We start from the raw sequence: 16,507 nt of genomic DNA, 5'->3' as shown, positions 1-16,507 counted from the left end.
TACACCAAATGACTCATCTTGCATATTCTGGCTTGAATTTTTCTTCTAATGCGCTGAGCAGGACTATTAAATCTCCACTAGAAAAGTCCTGCAAGAGGAGAGTTAGTTTGATAGGTGCTGATTGGTGATCAACAGATACTACCAGATGTCTGTTGTGGGAAGGAGAAAGGAGTATTTTTACCATTGAGAGCTGTAGTATAAATCTCTATTAGTTTTATTGTATTTGGTTACAAGAGTTCTCAGCTGGGCCTCTGTGAGGAAGTCAAGGCTACACATTGCCCCTGTTTTTCGCCCTGAATAGGGATTTTGTTCCTCAGATCCTCTGATGTCATGAGCTCAATTTTACTCTTGATGCAATGCCCCCTTGCTTTTTCTCTGACTGCCAGCAGCACAGAAATAGGCACACAAGGACGAGGGAGCCCACGTGTCCAGTCACCTACCCACCAGGGCACAGGGCTGAAAACAGAAAAGGAAGATGAATAGAAAACAGCCCAAAACCCAGTCCAAAAGAGCTGAATAAAGCTACAGAACTGGACAAAATGGTCCCTCTTACCTTCAGACCTGCTGTCTCAGCGCTGGAGGCAATAACAAGCTGGCTTTGTTTTTGTGATCCAGCTGCTGGTTTGTGGGAGAAGGCTGGCAGCCAGAGGCCCTTGCCCCATGCTGGCAGGGGAGGTGGGGAACGCTCACTTCAGGACAGTCAGTGGGAAGATGGATTTAGGCACATTGTGCAAATCTCAGTAAGTCTTCTTTTCTGCTTTTTTTTTTTGTTGTTGTTGTTGTTGTTATTTGGGCAAATATGAACCTTTCCAAGGAAGGGGTGATACAGTAGAAACAATATGCAATATTTTCCAAGTAACTGTTCCCTAACCTACTATTTTAGAAAAGAAATTGATAATCCATTGTTGGCATATGGCCTGGTCTACTGAAAAGTCACTTGAGAATAGAGCAGAAGAGGAAGGGAGGCAAACTAAGTGATTTTGATATGTCATTTTCCAGGTGATTTATATTTAATTACAAAAGCATAGAATTTGTTAAAATTCACAATTGAATTAAGACTGAACAGTTGTGGGAGAGTCTGGATAAACCTTTAGGAAACTCAACAAAAATACTGAATTTCAAGTTTTTTATAGCTCTCACTTCTAATAATCACAGTTCAGAAAAATCTTGCTAATTCTTCTCCAGGTAATCAAGATGTTTAAGTGATGATAACAGTGAGTGGTAATATTTTATAGTTCCTTCTGAAAAGTTCATTAATTTGTCTCAGCTACTGCTTTATATGTCCACAGAAGATGAGTTAGAAGAGAGGTAAATATCAGCATTGACGAAAAAAGGTGCAAAGAATGAAAACATTTTTGTTGAATTATTCATCATTCCAGTGGGATTGCTCTAAAACTGCTGAACAGAATCAGTTACTACTAAGGTTTCCCCACAATTTCCAATTTGCAGGTCCTATTTTCAGTAGCGTATAATGTTTCTGAATGCTTCATTTGGACAAAATTTTCCATGTCTAGTGTCTGCTTTAGGCTGCTTTGTTTGTGGAAAAAATCAGCCAAAATGATTCATTGGTTTCCAAGAGGTTAGTTAAAAATACATTGTTTTTCACACAGTAAAAATGTTCTGATCTCTTTTCCCTGAAGGCACTGAAGTATCCCTCTCATTTGAAACCTGGGATTGGGCTTGACACAAAGGCTGAAAGGAGAGGGGTACTCAGCTAGTACAGGTGGACCTAGGGCACACTCTAATGTATAGGAACTAAATCAGCAAGACCTGTAATTTCTCTTCACTGGGGTCCTTCCAGCAGATGTCTGACAAATCTGTTTTTGGCTCATTCTTCTTCTGCCTATCACTCCTGGGCAAGTGCTGTGCAGCTGTCTGCAAGAACCAGGGAACTTTGGATTGTATGCTTGGAATGCTCCCCGGCTGACCAAAAATTGCAGATCCTTCTCTATCCTTGTCCAGGAGAAACTGAATTGTGGGCATTTGGCTGCTGTATTGTCAACACCTGGGAAAAGCAGCTGGCATTTCCACTGGCAACACCTAGCAGCTTCTGATTTTCTTTTCTTGCTATTTTTAAGGATGAAATTGCAGGGAAAAAAAAAAAATAACATGTTCCGTGTTCTTTTCATCTGTGGTTTGTATTTTGCCTTATCAGTTGTAGAGAATAAATACAGGGAAATATGAATAATTCTAAGAACTGGCTGGCAGGTTTTAAGCAATGTTCTAGCTGCTTATTCAGCATAGGAAAAAGTACATTGTTATGTGTCTCATCTCTGCACAGAGGGAATACAGATGTGTGGTGCTGGTAGGGAATCCTAATAATCCATCATGGAAGTTGGGCACTTCTGGGAGACTGCTGGTCTGTGTGCTTGTATGGCCATGCCTGGCACTGCATCAGCACATCCTGTCCTGGCTTCCCACTCAGCTCCATTTCGAATTATTTCCTTCTGTCTGTGTGTAGGTAAGGGGGTACAGTGTCAGGAGCTGGAGCAGGGTCCCATGTCCAGGTACCAGCACCCAGAGTGGGAGAAGGTCTGTGTGACAGGGGGCAACTATCAGACAGTACCACACTGGTTTAACTGCAGAGCAGGACAGGGGGCTTTCCTGAGAGTTGAGGGGGGTTGTCTCTGTGTGGTTTTGAACACCAGCAAATGAAGCAGTGCGGTGGAACCTGGGAGATTGTCTGTCCAGGGGACAGCTATCAGAGGGATTCCCATTGCATATATGCAAATATTTCCCACCGATGGATCTTCATCATGAGCAGCTGGGGGAGGGAACAGGGTTAGGTTGTTTGTGCTGTCTGCGCATTTGTGTCACTGTTGGGGCTGCTTTTTGGGCTCAGTCTGTGTATTTGCATATAATGCATGCCTCATTTGTGCACGTGTACCTGTTGGGGATACATGCTCAGTCTTGACACTGGCTGGACCTGGGGACATGCAGCAGAAGCAGCTTCACCCCTCTTGGGATTCCAGATTCAGCAAACCCAAATAGTTATGGTCTTTCTAAATGCAGAGTAAGCACCCTGTGTGCCAATGGGAAGGTGAAATGGACAAATAAAATAGGCTGATAAAACCAACTAAAGCATTTTAATAGTTCCCGTTAGGTAACTGAAATATTGTATTTTAATAATGCTGTAACCCCTCCCTCTCACACAGCCTAACTTTTTTTTTTAAATAGTGATGGGTGTTTTAGGCACTGCTGGCTGCCAGAAAAGCAAGACCAGGACGGTTGCAGAAGTTGAGTAATTCTCCCTCGGTACCACAAGATGGCAGGACCTTAGTTTCCAATCTTTTCTACTTCTGCCTCATTGGTTCTGCTTTTTTTTCCCCTATCATTTTTTTTGGGTCGCCTGGCACTCTCAGATACTGCTATTTACATTGTTAAACTTAGAAAGTGAGTATAAATGATGTGTCTTTAGTGATGAGGCTTTGTCTGCATAGCAGCTTTGCTTTAGCTTTGGAGGGGATTGAACACTTACAAAATAATTCTGCTTTATAACTTGGCATAGGTAGGTGCTGCTTTCTGGTTCTGTTTTTGTACCAAGTTTTCCCTCTTCTTTCTGGGAGTAGGCCAGCCACTGCACATATCTTTATACTGATATAAATTACAGATATAACTGTTTACACATAAGATGTTTCAGCTTTTGTCCCTGGACAAAAACCCTAATAAAATTACTTATTTAAAGAAAGCAGATGCTTGGCTGTTGTTGGGGGTTTTCTACTTCTGTGAAGTGCACTGATAGTGCCTGATTCCAGCTCTTCCTCTCTGACCTCTGCACCTGCACCTGACACTACATCAGCAGGCACTCAACCAGATGGGGGCTGAGGATCGGGTTCTAATGGCTGAGTGTACTTTGGGCCTTCCCTCCTTTTCTTCACTGCCACTGAGCTCTCTCTCTTGCCTGGGAAGGCAAAGAGCAGGGTTTAGGGCCGGCACAAAAGACTGGTTAAGACCAGCTCTTTGTTTCTTCCAGGGTATGAAGTGTCCCTTTTATTGAAAAGCTTAGAGCTGATAGCATGTGCAGATCTCTCAGAGGGCAGCAGAGAGTGCTATTCAATAAGCAGTTATTTCTTCAGTCTGGTTCTCTCTTTTTCAGGTTTTAAAGCAAAATCGAAGTGGAAACCATGAAAGTGTGTGTGTTGGCGGGGGGGGGGGAAGAAATATTTTACTTCTTCTGCTTGTAGGAAAGAGCCCTCTGTCCTCTACAAATTAAGATGGATGTGGTAAGAAAAAAACATGAAGAGACTCTCAAGTTTGGCAAGCCATTTCTCCTGCCTGGGTATCTCAGCTTTCCATTGCTTCAAGGCTTGCAGGCGGGCAGGGGAGTAAGTCCATGGTATATTTTGGAGAAACTGGCAATTACCTGCTACCATACTAGAAAACAACACTTTAAAATTCCTGTTCTGCTGTTATCCCACTCTGTAGGCAGGAGCGAGCAGCAGAGAATACTTCAAGTACTCACCAGGGCCAAATAAACAAAATAACAATTTCTTTGTGCCAGACAGAGTAAAATCTGTGGCTTTAAAAAAAAATAGACAAAACAAAAATGGAAACCTAGTAGTAACACCATCATTGGCTGGGATATTGTGTTACCTGTTTTAAGGTGGCTGAGGAATAGAAAAATTCTAGCTAGGGTTAGAATAGGAAAAATGGGATGTAAGCCAGAGAAAGGAAATTATAGTGGTAAACCAGCTGGGAACTAAATCCAAAGAAATGAAGATAACCCTTGGTCCAACAACTACTAATGGAAAAAGAGCAGCAATGTTTGAAAATGGAGAGTTAAACTTTGAAGAGAATGCTATATAAATAGATCTATTTTACTCTCCCTGCTGGGGTCGAGGCTGACTAGAGAATATAATAGGTATGTTTTTCTAATACAAAATCTTTTCCTTACTTTGCAATTTCCAAAACTTTTATCCTATTGCAATATCATACAAATATTTTTTAGAGACAAATAGAGAAAAATTCTTAAAAACCCCAGTCTGGTTTAAAAAAACCCCAACCAAACAAATAAAAAACCCAGAAAAGAACAGTTTCTAAGAATCAACTTTGGCAGACAGATACTATCTAACACAGTTAGATAGTTACAGAAAAAAGAGGTCCTTGGAAAAGGGGTGTTTTATCTTTCTATTTACAAGAGAAAGATCTTGTCTGGTTACCAGGCTACCTTCTGCCAAGACAAGAATGTCCTTTAATGTGGAGAGCTTTTGCCAAATCTAAGATTACCTGTCCCAGATAAAAAAATTACTAGGACTTCAAATAGGAGAACAATAAGATGGACAGATTTCATAATCTGAAACTCTTGGCTACTTGTCTTTTCCAGCCTTCCATAATTTAGTTTTGCCTAATTCTCCTCCCAAAAAATCTCTTTAATAATTTCTTCAGTTCAGCACCAATACATTCTCTGTATATTTCTGGCAGTTCTCTGTCTTGAATGGTTTGGAGACATATTTCTGATAATGTCATGGATAGACTACTGAACCTAAGCTAAATTCAACACCTTAGCTATAAACTGAGTTGCTCTTTCCATCCATCATGCTTTTCAAAAATACCTACAAATTTCATATTCAGTGATCATCTATCTTCTCTGTAGCTCAGTTCTTCCACACCCTATCAAAAAGCACTAACCTTTGGAGGTATGTTCAGTTGGACACATCTATCTTTAATTTTTTCCCCATGGTCTGGTTCCTGAGATGCCTTTCTCAACTTTCTGACCTACTTTTCTCTGTCTTGCCAGCCTTAGAACACTAACTTCTCAACTGCTGAAGGAGGAGGTAGATCCAAATAGCTCTATAATGGATTTGTGTCACCTTACATCAGCAGCGAATCCAACCTGTCAAGTCTAAAAATGTGTCCAGGTTCAGTATTTCACTTAGACTCTTCCAGAGAGGCACAATCTGGGAATAGTTTCTCCCAGATTTATTGCATGATGCTACAAATAAGGGCCAACACTCGAGCAGCTTCTATGGTTTGCAGAATAGTGCAGATTTGTTACATAGAAGTTTATTGCATTTCCCAGAAATGCTTTGCAAGGCTTTGCACAGGTTATGAAGAAATTTTCAAACCTTATCCTCTTAAATACCTTAAGATATCTCCTAAAGGCAAACTAGTCATGCAATCTCAAGACTACCTGTGAAAAAGAAAAATATACTGTGCAACATCCTCTATTAGACCTAAGAGCACAAACTCTTCAGGAAACCAACAGGACATCCACAAAAATGCTATCTGTCTCAACAAAGTAGGCATTTTAATGTATTTTCTCATGTACTGAGAATGTGTGATCTTAGGCATTTGAGATTGTCACATTATTCTTATTTCTTCATAATGCAAAATGTTTCACAGTATTGTGTCAAACTTTAAGAACCTTTTATTCTCTAGTTCACAGGTTAGAGCAGGGGAAGGAATTAGCAGCTTGGATTTTGCCAAGTTTTCTCTCAAGAGATGAGAAATTTTTAGTGAAAAAACACAGTTTTGTTTCTTAAAAATCACTGCAAAGAGGGAAGTTAAAATCATGATTAAATAATGGCAATGTGCTCAGGAAACCCTTGCTCAAGCCTCTAAAACTAAAAGACAGGGCAATTTTTTTTTTTCCCCATAATTTTGTAACAGAGTTGTAAACTCTACGACTAGTCTGGTCTGGTGTCTCTAGTGACAGAGGCACATTCAGCTCCCAGCTGGTTTCTTGCTTGCTGGGATGCAAGAAACTCAGCATTTACAAGGTGATGTATATGCAACCCATGGGAGGCATCCACAGGAAAGGAGAAAGCAGCTTCACAAAAGGCAATTTAGCTTGCCAATAAGTCTCTGAGTCTCCAGGAGTATTTACTCAATCTGTTTGTGTTTCACAAGCAGAGCTTTCTGTCTCTCAGAGCTCACCTCCACACCACAGTGTTAGTTGCCATTGGTAGTGCAATTGCAATGTGTTGTCCTTAAGCAGATGTGAAGCCCCAGATTTCCTGTTACAGGAGTCTGTTGCATGCAGAGCAAAAAGACATTTGCTTGCAGTAAATATTTTTCTAGTATGCCCAGAAGCAGACTGTAAGTCACATTTTTAGTCATCTTAAATTTCCCAATGTTTGGCTGGTACCTTACTATTTTCCTGTAAACTGGAGACACCACAAAACTAAAATTCAATCTAGGTGAATAGCCTCCTTTACTTGATTTGATGTGCAAACATAAATTGTGTTTACATTTTTTTCCTAGGTGAGTACCCCAAGCACCAGGCCTTAGCTTTTGGTAGATGGGGCAACACCAGCACTTTGCAGGGGCTGAAATAGGGAAACTCTTTGGCACCCTGTGCCTGCCTCAGTGCACCTGCAGGACACTGGTGAGGGGATACAATTGCTTGTGAGGGCACCCATGACCTAGGGAGTCCTCTCTGGGGGTGGAGGAAGCGGGCCAGAGGAGATCTCTGTGTCACTGCTGTCATTTTCTTCTCCCAGCTTTACCCTCTGCTAAAAGGTTGAGGATGTTTGCTCTTTCACTCTCATCCTTATGGAAGACACAGATGTACCAAAAATCAGAAATAAGAGGCAAAGGGAAGAAGGAATGAAAATTCTTAAGCATTTCAGTAGTAATAATTGGTCTAAAAATAGTCATTTACTGCTTGATGGGAGGAAAGAGGAGAATAAGGCCAGTGTTTCTGCTGGATTTTGTTTATTAAATTTGTGCCCCTGTGGCATCTGGGATAATATGGCCCAACAGGCCTCTTTTAAACAAGCCAGACCTCCCCAGTGAAAGGAATTAAGCCCAATACAGTTGCACTCCCACCAGCTGGGATTCAGCCTCTCACCCTTGCACTGGTCCACACTTGCACCCAGCCTAGATGTCACATTATGCAGCCAAGGATGGGCTGGCATGGGGTTGTATAAATGGGCCTCCAGGATGGAAAATGAGATCAGAGAATGACATTCTCCTCTACAGGGACAAATATTATAGCTATGTAAACTCCAGTGTTCCTGTCTCAGATGTCCTGCATCCTGTTTTTACTACACACAGGCAAAACCCCAAATGGTTGTCAATTTAGATGAGAGGGATATTTGAGGAGAGCCACATGTTTAAATGGAAGATCTGTAATAGATAAATAATAGACCCAAAAGGGGTTAAATACTATACATAGTACATCTATAGTCTGCAGGTGACAGGTGACTGGACCATTTTGTGAGGAAAATTATTAAAACAGAATGAGATTTTCAGCAACTCTTGGAGAATGCAATCCACCAAATATTTCATCCCACTAAAATATTTATGTATCTGGCTTCTCACTAGAAACTTTAATACATTTTTCACACAAAGAAAAGCATGAATGACATAATTGCTAAAATCATGTAATATGCATAGTCATTTTTGGGCTCATCATCTACAAGTCATAGATTTTGCAATGTATACACATCTTCTCCACCACCATGGTTTGCTTGATAATAGTATTTACTGTATTTGCTTTTAACTATAACTACTATGAATGCTTTGGGTAGAAACACAAAGAACTTATGCTTTACTAGAGCTCAATAATGAGAGAAAACCACAGAGAGCTGTGTCTGAGAGCTTTTTCTTGTGCACTGTGACTAGGTGTGTGCTTGCTACATGTTTTTCTTCAGTGACATAGAGTTAGCTTGTGGCATTTCTCACTTTTATCATTGTTTGAATTTTTCAACAATTTCAGACTGGTTTTTATTTGTTTTCTGGTTTTAAGTTTCTGTAATAATATGCTCACATCTGTCTTGGATTCTTTTACTTGGAAATATCCCAGAACTCTATCACCGATTTCTCTTTTTATTTACCTGGGAAGTGAAATTTTCCTTTCCATTCCTCCAGAAATCATAAAACACTTGTGGGTTAAACAAAAAAAGAGTGTTTAGTGTATATGACAGGTCTGCCTGATATGCTGGCAGCTATCTCTCACAGACATCCTTTCTGAGCTGGCTTTGCTTTACATCATCTTGTGCCATACTGGATAGCAAAAACAAACACCCATCCGTTCACGTGTTCTTAGGATGGGTGCCCATGGAAAAGAAATCCCTGTAGATAAGAAACTGCATCGAATCAGAGAACAGACAGAATGGAAATTAACCCTAGATCTGATTTATATTTTTGCAAATCAAGTCAGCCTAGGATGGATGCCAGTTGTAGCAAATGAGACACAACACTGCATGTGAACGGGCTCCCCTGACCAACACAAAAGCTCTTTTCTCATTTCATTGCCTGTTATTTTTCCCCTTGCTCCCTGAAGAAAAGCTGTTAAAACATGCCCAAATTACGGATGGGTTTGAGCATAAGAAAGGCCAAGGTCTCTGCTGACTCCTGTTGGAATAGGATGCATCCTAGACTTCATGATATCTTAGATGAAGGATGCCCTCACTTTTTTTTACATTCAGAACAGACCTGTAAAAATGATCACTCAGAAGACTTTTCTGCCTATAATTCACCATGACTACTCTTTCCAACCAGTTCTATTTGGGAATAGAAAACAGAAGAACATAGTTCTTCTGGCAGGAAGAAGACACCTACATAGTTACATTTCTATATTGAAACTTCAGGAGCTTAATCCCAAAAAACCAATATGTTATTTGGAATACACTATTTCCTTACCTCGTCCAGGACCAAAGGGAAGAATGACAGAATATATCACAGTCCAGGTATATTTAGAGCAAAGAGCTGCCCAACAATGATAAAGAATTTTCCCATATAGGAGTTTTTCCTAGCCAAATACGGATACAGCATCAGGAGGATAAAGCTTGGCCCTGTGAACTTTTACCTTCATGGCTCATTTTAAATTCCCTTGTGCATAAGTTCTCTAATGAGAGTGTTATGGCTCCTAGAAAATTAATCTATCCTTGATTAAATCTTTCATCCCTACTTGAGACATCGACCTGCTTCAGTGCCTCTCTCCTGTCAGCTATCACATGCACTGTAATTTTGGCTACATGCAGAGGAGCTCTACCAGCTCTGTGATGCTCTCTATTTTACTTCTCAAATTCAGAGAAGACAGCTGCCAGATCCTCTCCTCATCCTCCTTCTTATGTGATATTTGCATAAAACAGCCTGCCCTGCTTAAGAAGAGGAGCTGCACAGGGAGCTGATATCTGTCGTTAACAGTTAATGAACAAAAATGGGCAGAAAACCATTTTATCTCAGCTCAGGTTCTTGATCTGCTCTGGACTCACCACTCTGCAGAGAAGTGCTCAATGCCATAAAATTTACATAACAAAGCCTGTGTGTAACTAAGCCTACAGAGGTTAGTTGTAGAGCAGGTGTTGCAGCGATCAGGGAAGCACGCTCAGCATCCAGACTTATTTTCACAACCACACTCCAAAAATGTTTATACAATACTGAAAAAATTATAGCTTACTGTAACTGCAGTGGGGCTACAAAAATGAATGGGTTTTTTTAAATGTTCAGTCCATTTCTACTGTGTGGCATAGTTTCACTGGGGAGCAATAAATTTTGTCTCTTTCAGGAATTTTCCCTACCCAACATCATCTGAGTTGAAAAGTTGCCAATTTCCGAATATAAATAAAACTTTGTACATATGAGACAGAAAAACAACCTCTTAATCAGCAGTTTGGCCTATTGCAATGCTCAGCATGTGCTAACAATAGGTCCTGGCAAGCTCAGTTCCCTGTGCATGGCAGAGCCTAAATGTGAGATAAATCTTTATTGCTCCTGCTGTCCAGATCAAATCTAAAAAAGGAGTGCCTATTTCTTGCCAAAGATTTATTCACTCTGCAAATATCTTAAGACACAAGGAACATCCTGATCTGCCTGGGATCGGGAAAAAGAAATGCCAACCAAGCCAAAGGATTTGTACAGGATTCACCATGAGGAGATTTGGAGTCCTGCCTGTGTCTTTCACGCCTTTAGCACCGTTAGTTCTCATATCTCAGGGACTGAGATGGTTTTGCAGTGTGCTGCTCCCAGAAATGCCCAGACTGAATGAATCTTTCCCATAGCTTTATGGCACGTCAGCCAGACATGCCAAAATTTATGTTAGCAAGGCCGGTCCATATAACAGTAATTTCATTACCTGCAGATATCAACAACCAAGGCAAAATAATACAACACAGACCAGGCTGATTGTGGTTAACTAAGTTGCTTTTAGTTTATTAATTTTACCCATATACATAGATGACTTTGAAAGCACCATGTGAAAGAGGCAGGACAAGAATAAGAAAATGGTACAGGAAAATATTTCAATATGCGATGTGTCAGTGTACCTACTGTATTTCATACATATTTTACATTGAAAACCAAAAACCCCACAGTTTCCAGAGGATGTACACATTTTGTTTTGATCCAGAAAATTTAGTTCATTAATAAGTAAAAAAATAAATCTACAATAGCAACAGTGCAAACACATCAGAACTTGCATGGCATACAGAACACAGATGAATAAAAATTATTATACAAAGGGCCCAGTGTTTCCTATGGTACTGGCTGTGATGTATAGAATACACAAGAGGGTAAGGAACAAACTGCAACTTAAACAAGAAGATGAATTGCATATTACTGGCTCTGTCTTGTATGGTCGCTCTATTTCAGGAGGTAAAGCTGTCATGCCTTGGATCTGAAATTCAAACAGAAAAAAATTATCAGAGTTTTGTCACTTAAGATTAGAAAACTCTTTTTGCTCTCAAGATAATTGGCAGCTTGCCTGATAGTCTATTGATAGTTTTGTACTTGGGCTGTGATTCTCACTGTGGAAACATCAAGCTCAGTAAAAATATGAATATGCTGCATGCCAAATGATCAGCCAGTGTGCATATCCAACATTCTCAGCTCGAGAGCAGCAGTACACACTGGCATCCTCTCCAGTAAAGCAAGGTTAGACTTTGGTTGGTTCGATTTGAGTAAACTTATTTTGCCTTGTGGGGTTGTTTGGCAGGTTTAGTTGTTGTTTTCATTTTCTGTCAAAAAAAAAAAAAAAAAAAAAAAAAAAAAAAAAAAAAAAGAAAGCTGGCAGTGTCAGTCTCCTGTGGGGATATAGGATGATATTTGAAGGTGTTCATTTCTGAATGCAAGGCGCACACTTGCACGTACAAAACAGCTAAAACTGTGTACACAGTTTTTGTTCCATGGAACCACAGAATGGTTGTGGTTGGAAGGGATCCCTGGAGGTCATTGGGTCCCACGTCCCTGCTCAAGCAGGGTCACATACAGCAGTATCATGTTGCTATATACTGAGCATTTTTCACTCTTCCCAAAGAACTCAGTGCAATTTTATGGGATTTGATGTAACTACGTGTTTGCTATAGTTTCGACATGAAATTGGAGACATTTGTGTACACTGCTCAGCTTGCTTTTCCTAAATTTACTCCCTACATTTTAAAGAAAATAAGCTCTGCAGAAAGTAAGCTCCTGGGCACATTTTTGAAAGTTTGAATGCCCACCTGTACAGCATATGCTTGCTTTGGGGATTTCATCTATGTTGCTATTATTCTATACTGTAGAAAGAAACCCCAACTGAATATTGACTTAATCTTAGCAAACACAACAGAAAACTAAAACTGAAATAGGGACCAACTCTATAGAAGGATGAAGGAATTTTCAACTCAGTTCCTCTGCTTCAATTTTTTCAGTCTTGTAACAACTCAGGGATTGTTTGGCCAGTCAGGTTAAATCTGTCCCTGATTTTGATGAGGATGGTCACTTAAGTTTAATATCACTAATAAGGGAAGGGAAAGGAAAGACTCCTAATCTTAGCTTTGAAGAATATGCCCATGTCATTTGAAAAAGGAAACTATGATTAAGGAAGAGCTAAGAACTCCCAGTCCCAGTGAGCTCATTCTTTGACTACATCCTTTAAGTTGTAAGTATTGTTCCTTCATCCTGTATGATAAAGAGCAACAGCATTTTCCAGAAAGCATACCATTAAAAAAACCTCAGCCCATCCCCTCTTGATAAAATTTCTGAGCTTTTCATCATCTTAATTCGTCCTCTGACAAATGATCAGTGGAAGGGTGGCTATGCAATTGCTACCAGCCAGCAGCTGTAAAGGTCAAGAAGTTTAACCAAAACTGGTGAAAAGTCACAGTAATGTCTACAACTGGTTTTTTTTTTCTGTCTACAACTACTTTTCACAGGAGGTCTACAATGGGACAAATAATACTAGAAAAAAACAGAACCTCTTTGGTTACTTATAGCACACAGTATTCCTTTGATATCCAATGGGCAGAACAGTCTGACCTATGTTGGAAAAACCCAAGAATGCTGATATAGAAGGGGCAATTTCTTCACCACCTGAAAGGACTGTGTGACACATGTGAAGAAGCATGGACCATCTTCTAGGGTGAGGAGGACGAGGCAGAAATCCTTCCCTAGGAATTACTTCATCAGTAGTATCTCAAAGCAGCTCTGCTACACTGGACTGAAATTGCAATAGGAAATAAGCTGGTACAATGAGACTGCCTCCCATTCTGAACAGAAAATCTTAAAAAAGTAAAAGCCTTGAATTTGGAGTCTGTAAAGGAGTTCAAAGAGGAATACATATTTTAAAGCACTCCTTTTAGGGATGACATGACATGCACTAGCCATTCTTTTTTAACACACATCAACATTAAAGATGACAACTTTTCTCAGCAGTGTTCTGGTAAAATACCAATAGATATTTAGAATAAATAATAATTTATTGGGGAATTTTTTTTTTCTTACAGGTTTTTTTCATCAAGACAATAGGGAAAGTAAAAACATGGAAGATAAAATCTTACTAAGTTGCACAAAGGGAACAGACTATCCAATTTTATTTTTCTGGCCCAATACTTTAGACAATCCTAGGACCATTAAAAAAGCAAGACTTTTTGCAAGAGTATTCATACAATTTTAGGTTGTCTATATGCCCAAGTTAAGAAGGTAGATTCTTGAGGCTTTGTTATGCGGTCAATAAGCTTCCCCCAGAAGGTGTCTCAGAGAGGAAACCTGATTTAGGGATTTTGAATCATCTGTTGCAAGACCCTAACATAAGTAAGTCCCTGACCAGGAAAGCAGCCAAGGTAGGACAGCTTCCTGGCATGGTCACTTCACCTGGACATACATGGTTGCTCTCTGATCAGGCCCAGCCTCACTGAAAAACTCCATCTTCCTATTACTGATCCCAAGTGCTGATAAAAACTCCCACTTTTCTGTTCTTTTTAAATGCTTCTGGAACTCAAGTTAGATGAAAGCACTGGTAAAACATTCTCATCATTTGTTACTGTATGTAAATAAAATATAGCTGTGTAAACATCCTGAACATGTATAATCAGATATTTAGTCACATGCATTGAAACACAGTAAATCAAATTAGTTTTCTGGCATTGTTGCCTCCCTTTCAGCACACAGACTTACCGACCATTCTGCATTATCTGTTTTTGAACATCTCACATTCACAGGTAGTTTAAGCACAAGTTGATTATAAGAGAGACCCTCTGATCTGGACCATTTGAATTTGTTCATTGCATCCATAAAAGACAGGTTTTTATATTGCTTAGGACTCTTGATAATGAAAGGCCAAGTCCTAAAGAAAAACAAACAATTAATTTTAAAAAATAGATAAAAACTATCAAGCTGAAATAAGAAAAACTTTTGTGAACCTATTCAGAAAAATAAAAGCACTACAACTATGTATATTATGCCAACTCACAAGTTCTCTTTTCAACTAAGTTCTCCTCTACTACAAACTGACGTAGTTTCATTGATTTTGACAGACTTATGAAAGGTTGTAAGCAGGTTAGTACTTGCTGCCAGATGCTTTTAGAAATTAAGGACTTCAAGAGTTACACTGCTCTTCTCTGATCCACAAACTCAATGCACAAGCAATACAAAGCAGATCTTCTGCTTTGTAACTTCTGAAGAAAACAAAAACAAAGGAGAGCCACACCCTCTCCTAGGTTTGGCAGGCCAGGTTGCCATTAGAAAGCTGCTTCCAGAGCGTTCTGCCAAGCTCAGGTCAGAGCTGAGCCTAGCACAGGAGTTGCTCTGTTATGCACTGGTTGGCAGCAGATAATAACCAGTGTTGTGGACATTCCCTTTTCCATAGTCCTATAAGCTGGCTGCAAGGGCACTTTTGGCCAGGGGTGGTTTAGAGACCTGATGCACTGCTCTGAAAGATCTATCTGGCCAAGTGTGGGAATCCTTTCCATGAAGAAATGGGGACAATCTCATTTCCCACCAGCCACGTGGAAAGGGAAGGAAAGAGATTTCATTTAGTAAAGAAAGCTAAAAAGTAACATAGGAAAATTAAAAAAAAAAACAAAAAAAACCAAACCCCACAACCATTTCAATGGCTTCTGCTTTCTCCTTGTTTGACTTTACTGAGATGAACTGAAAAAAAATCAAACTTTAACAAACACAAAATCAATGCAGCTAGAGGATGAACAGAGGTATCTAAACCTTTATCACGTAACCTAATTAATACTGTGATGGGTTATCTTTTCAGAATACTTTAAACAGATCTGTGTTATCTTGTAGTAGACTGTCTCCCACTTGCTTTGGAGAAATTTCCTATGCCAGAGTTCTGCTGTACAACATTTAGGCATAGAGACTGTGATTTTAACCAAGTATTTTGGTACTCGGGCCACTATTATGGCCCAATCACTTTTATCTCTGCTCCTCATGATTTAAGCTATTGTCTGTGCCACCAGACAGAGGAAAAACATTTTAAAGTGCGCCACAATGCCTTGATCCTACTCCCAGTTTGCATTTGTAAGTCGAGAGAGTCTTTGGAAGAGTCAGTAAAGCAATTCTAGCGTTAGGCTGACACAAGAGAGATGAGGATCAGGTCACATATCCTTAGGCTAACAGAGTTTAATGAAACAAGAATTGTGGATTAGGTCATAAATACTAGAGGCATTAATAATCTCCTCTTCTAATTACTATTCCATTTGTGGCAGACAGTCTGCATACTTACTCTATTCAGAACATCTTTATTTCCCCAGGCCAAATGTGCATTTTTTCCTTAAGTACAGTTATCATGAATGAACACTCAAGAGAGCATACATTTGTTAGAATATTTTCTTCCTAAGCTGAGAAAGACTCTTTTAGACAGGACTCATTTAGAAACTCTGTTCTCCCTGTATTAAAAGAGGTTGTAAATGGAAATTGTGTGGAAAATTATGTAGACATTGATTGCAATGTGACTTCCATCAAACCCTTCTTGAATATAAATGTCAGAACTAAGACCACTAAGTCTGTATGTCAAGTTATTTTGCAATAATAGCTTTATATGGTTTGTTAAGATAAACTGTATAAGCAAAGACAACTTTTAGAATTTGTGATGACGCACTCTTAGTCTATCCATTTGATTTTAAAATCTTCCTATTACCTTAGTTTAGTGCAACTAACAATACAAATGTAGTTCACCTTTCACCACAAAATGTACATTCAACATTTTATCGTTTGATTATTTTTCTGCATTTCATTCATTTGGAAACATTCCACTTTTGACTGTTCTCACTGTTTACAATCTCCTGTTGAGATGCTTTAATTTTAAGCACTATAAGGAACACATTTTTGTCCTCAGAATTCCTGTCAACGA

General features: G+C 39.5%; 1 protein-coding gene across 2 annotated transcripts in view; it reads right to left on the bottom strand.

Annotated features, from left to right (window-relative positions):
- Positions 1-11,073: 11,073 nt before the first annotated feature.
- MOXD1 (monooxygenase DBH like 1) overlaps positions 11,074-16,507 on the bottom strand; it is a 64,117-nt gene continuing 58,683 nt past the window's right edge. For both annotated transcript variants that reach the window (XM_050972441.1, XM_009095224.4), the window contains exons 11-12: positions 14,320-14,488; positions 11,074-11,563 (exon numbers count right to left, since the gene is read on the bottom strand). In XM_050972441.1, coding sequence (XP_050828398.1) covers positions 11,399-11,563; positions 14,320-14,488 — 334 coding nt within the window. In that variant the 3' untranslated portion in view covers positions 11,074-11,398. The remainder of the gene's footprint in view (positions 11,564-14,319; positions 14,489-16,507) is intronic.

The sequence above is a fragment of the Serinus canaria genome, chromosome 3 (genome assembly GCF_022539315.1).
Source record: "Serinus canaria isolate serCan28SL12 chromosome 3, serCan2020, whole genome shotgun sequence".
Taxonomy (NCBI): Eukaryota; Metazoa; Chordata; class Aves; order Passeriformes; family Fringillidae; genus Serinus; species Serinus canaria.
The sequence above is the reverse complement of the archived record's forward strand: the minus strand, read 5'-3'. Positions and strand labels throughout refer to the sequence as shown.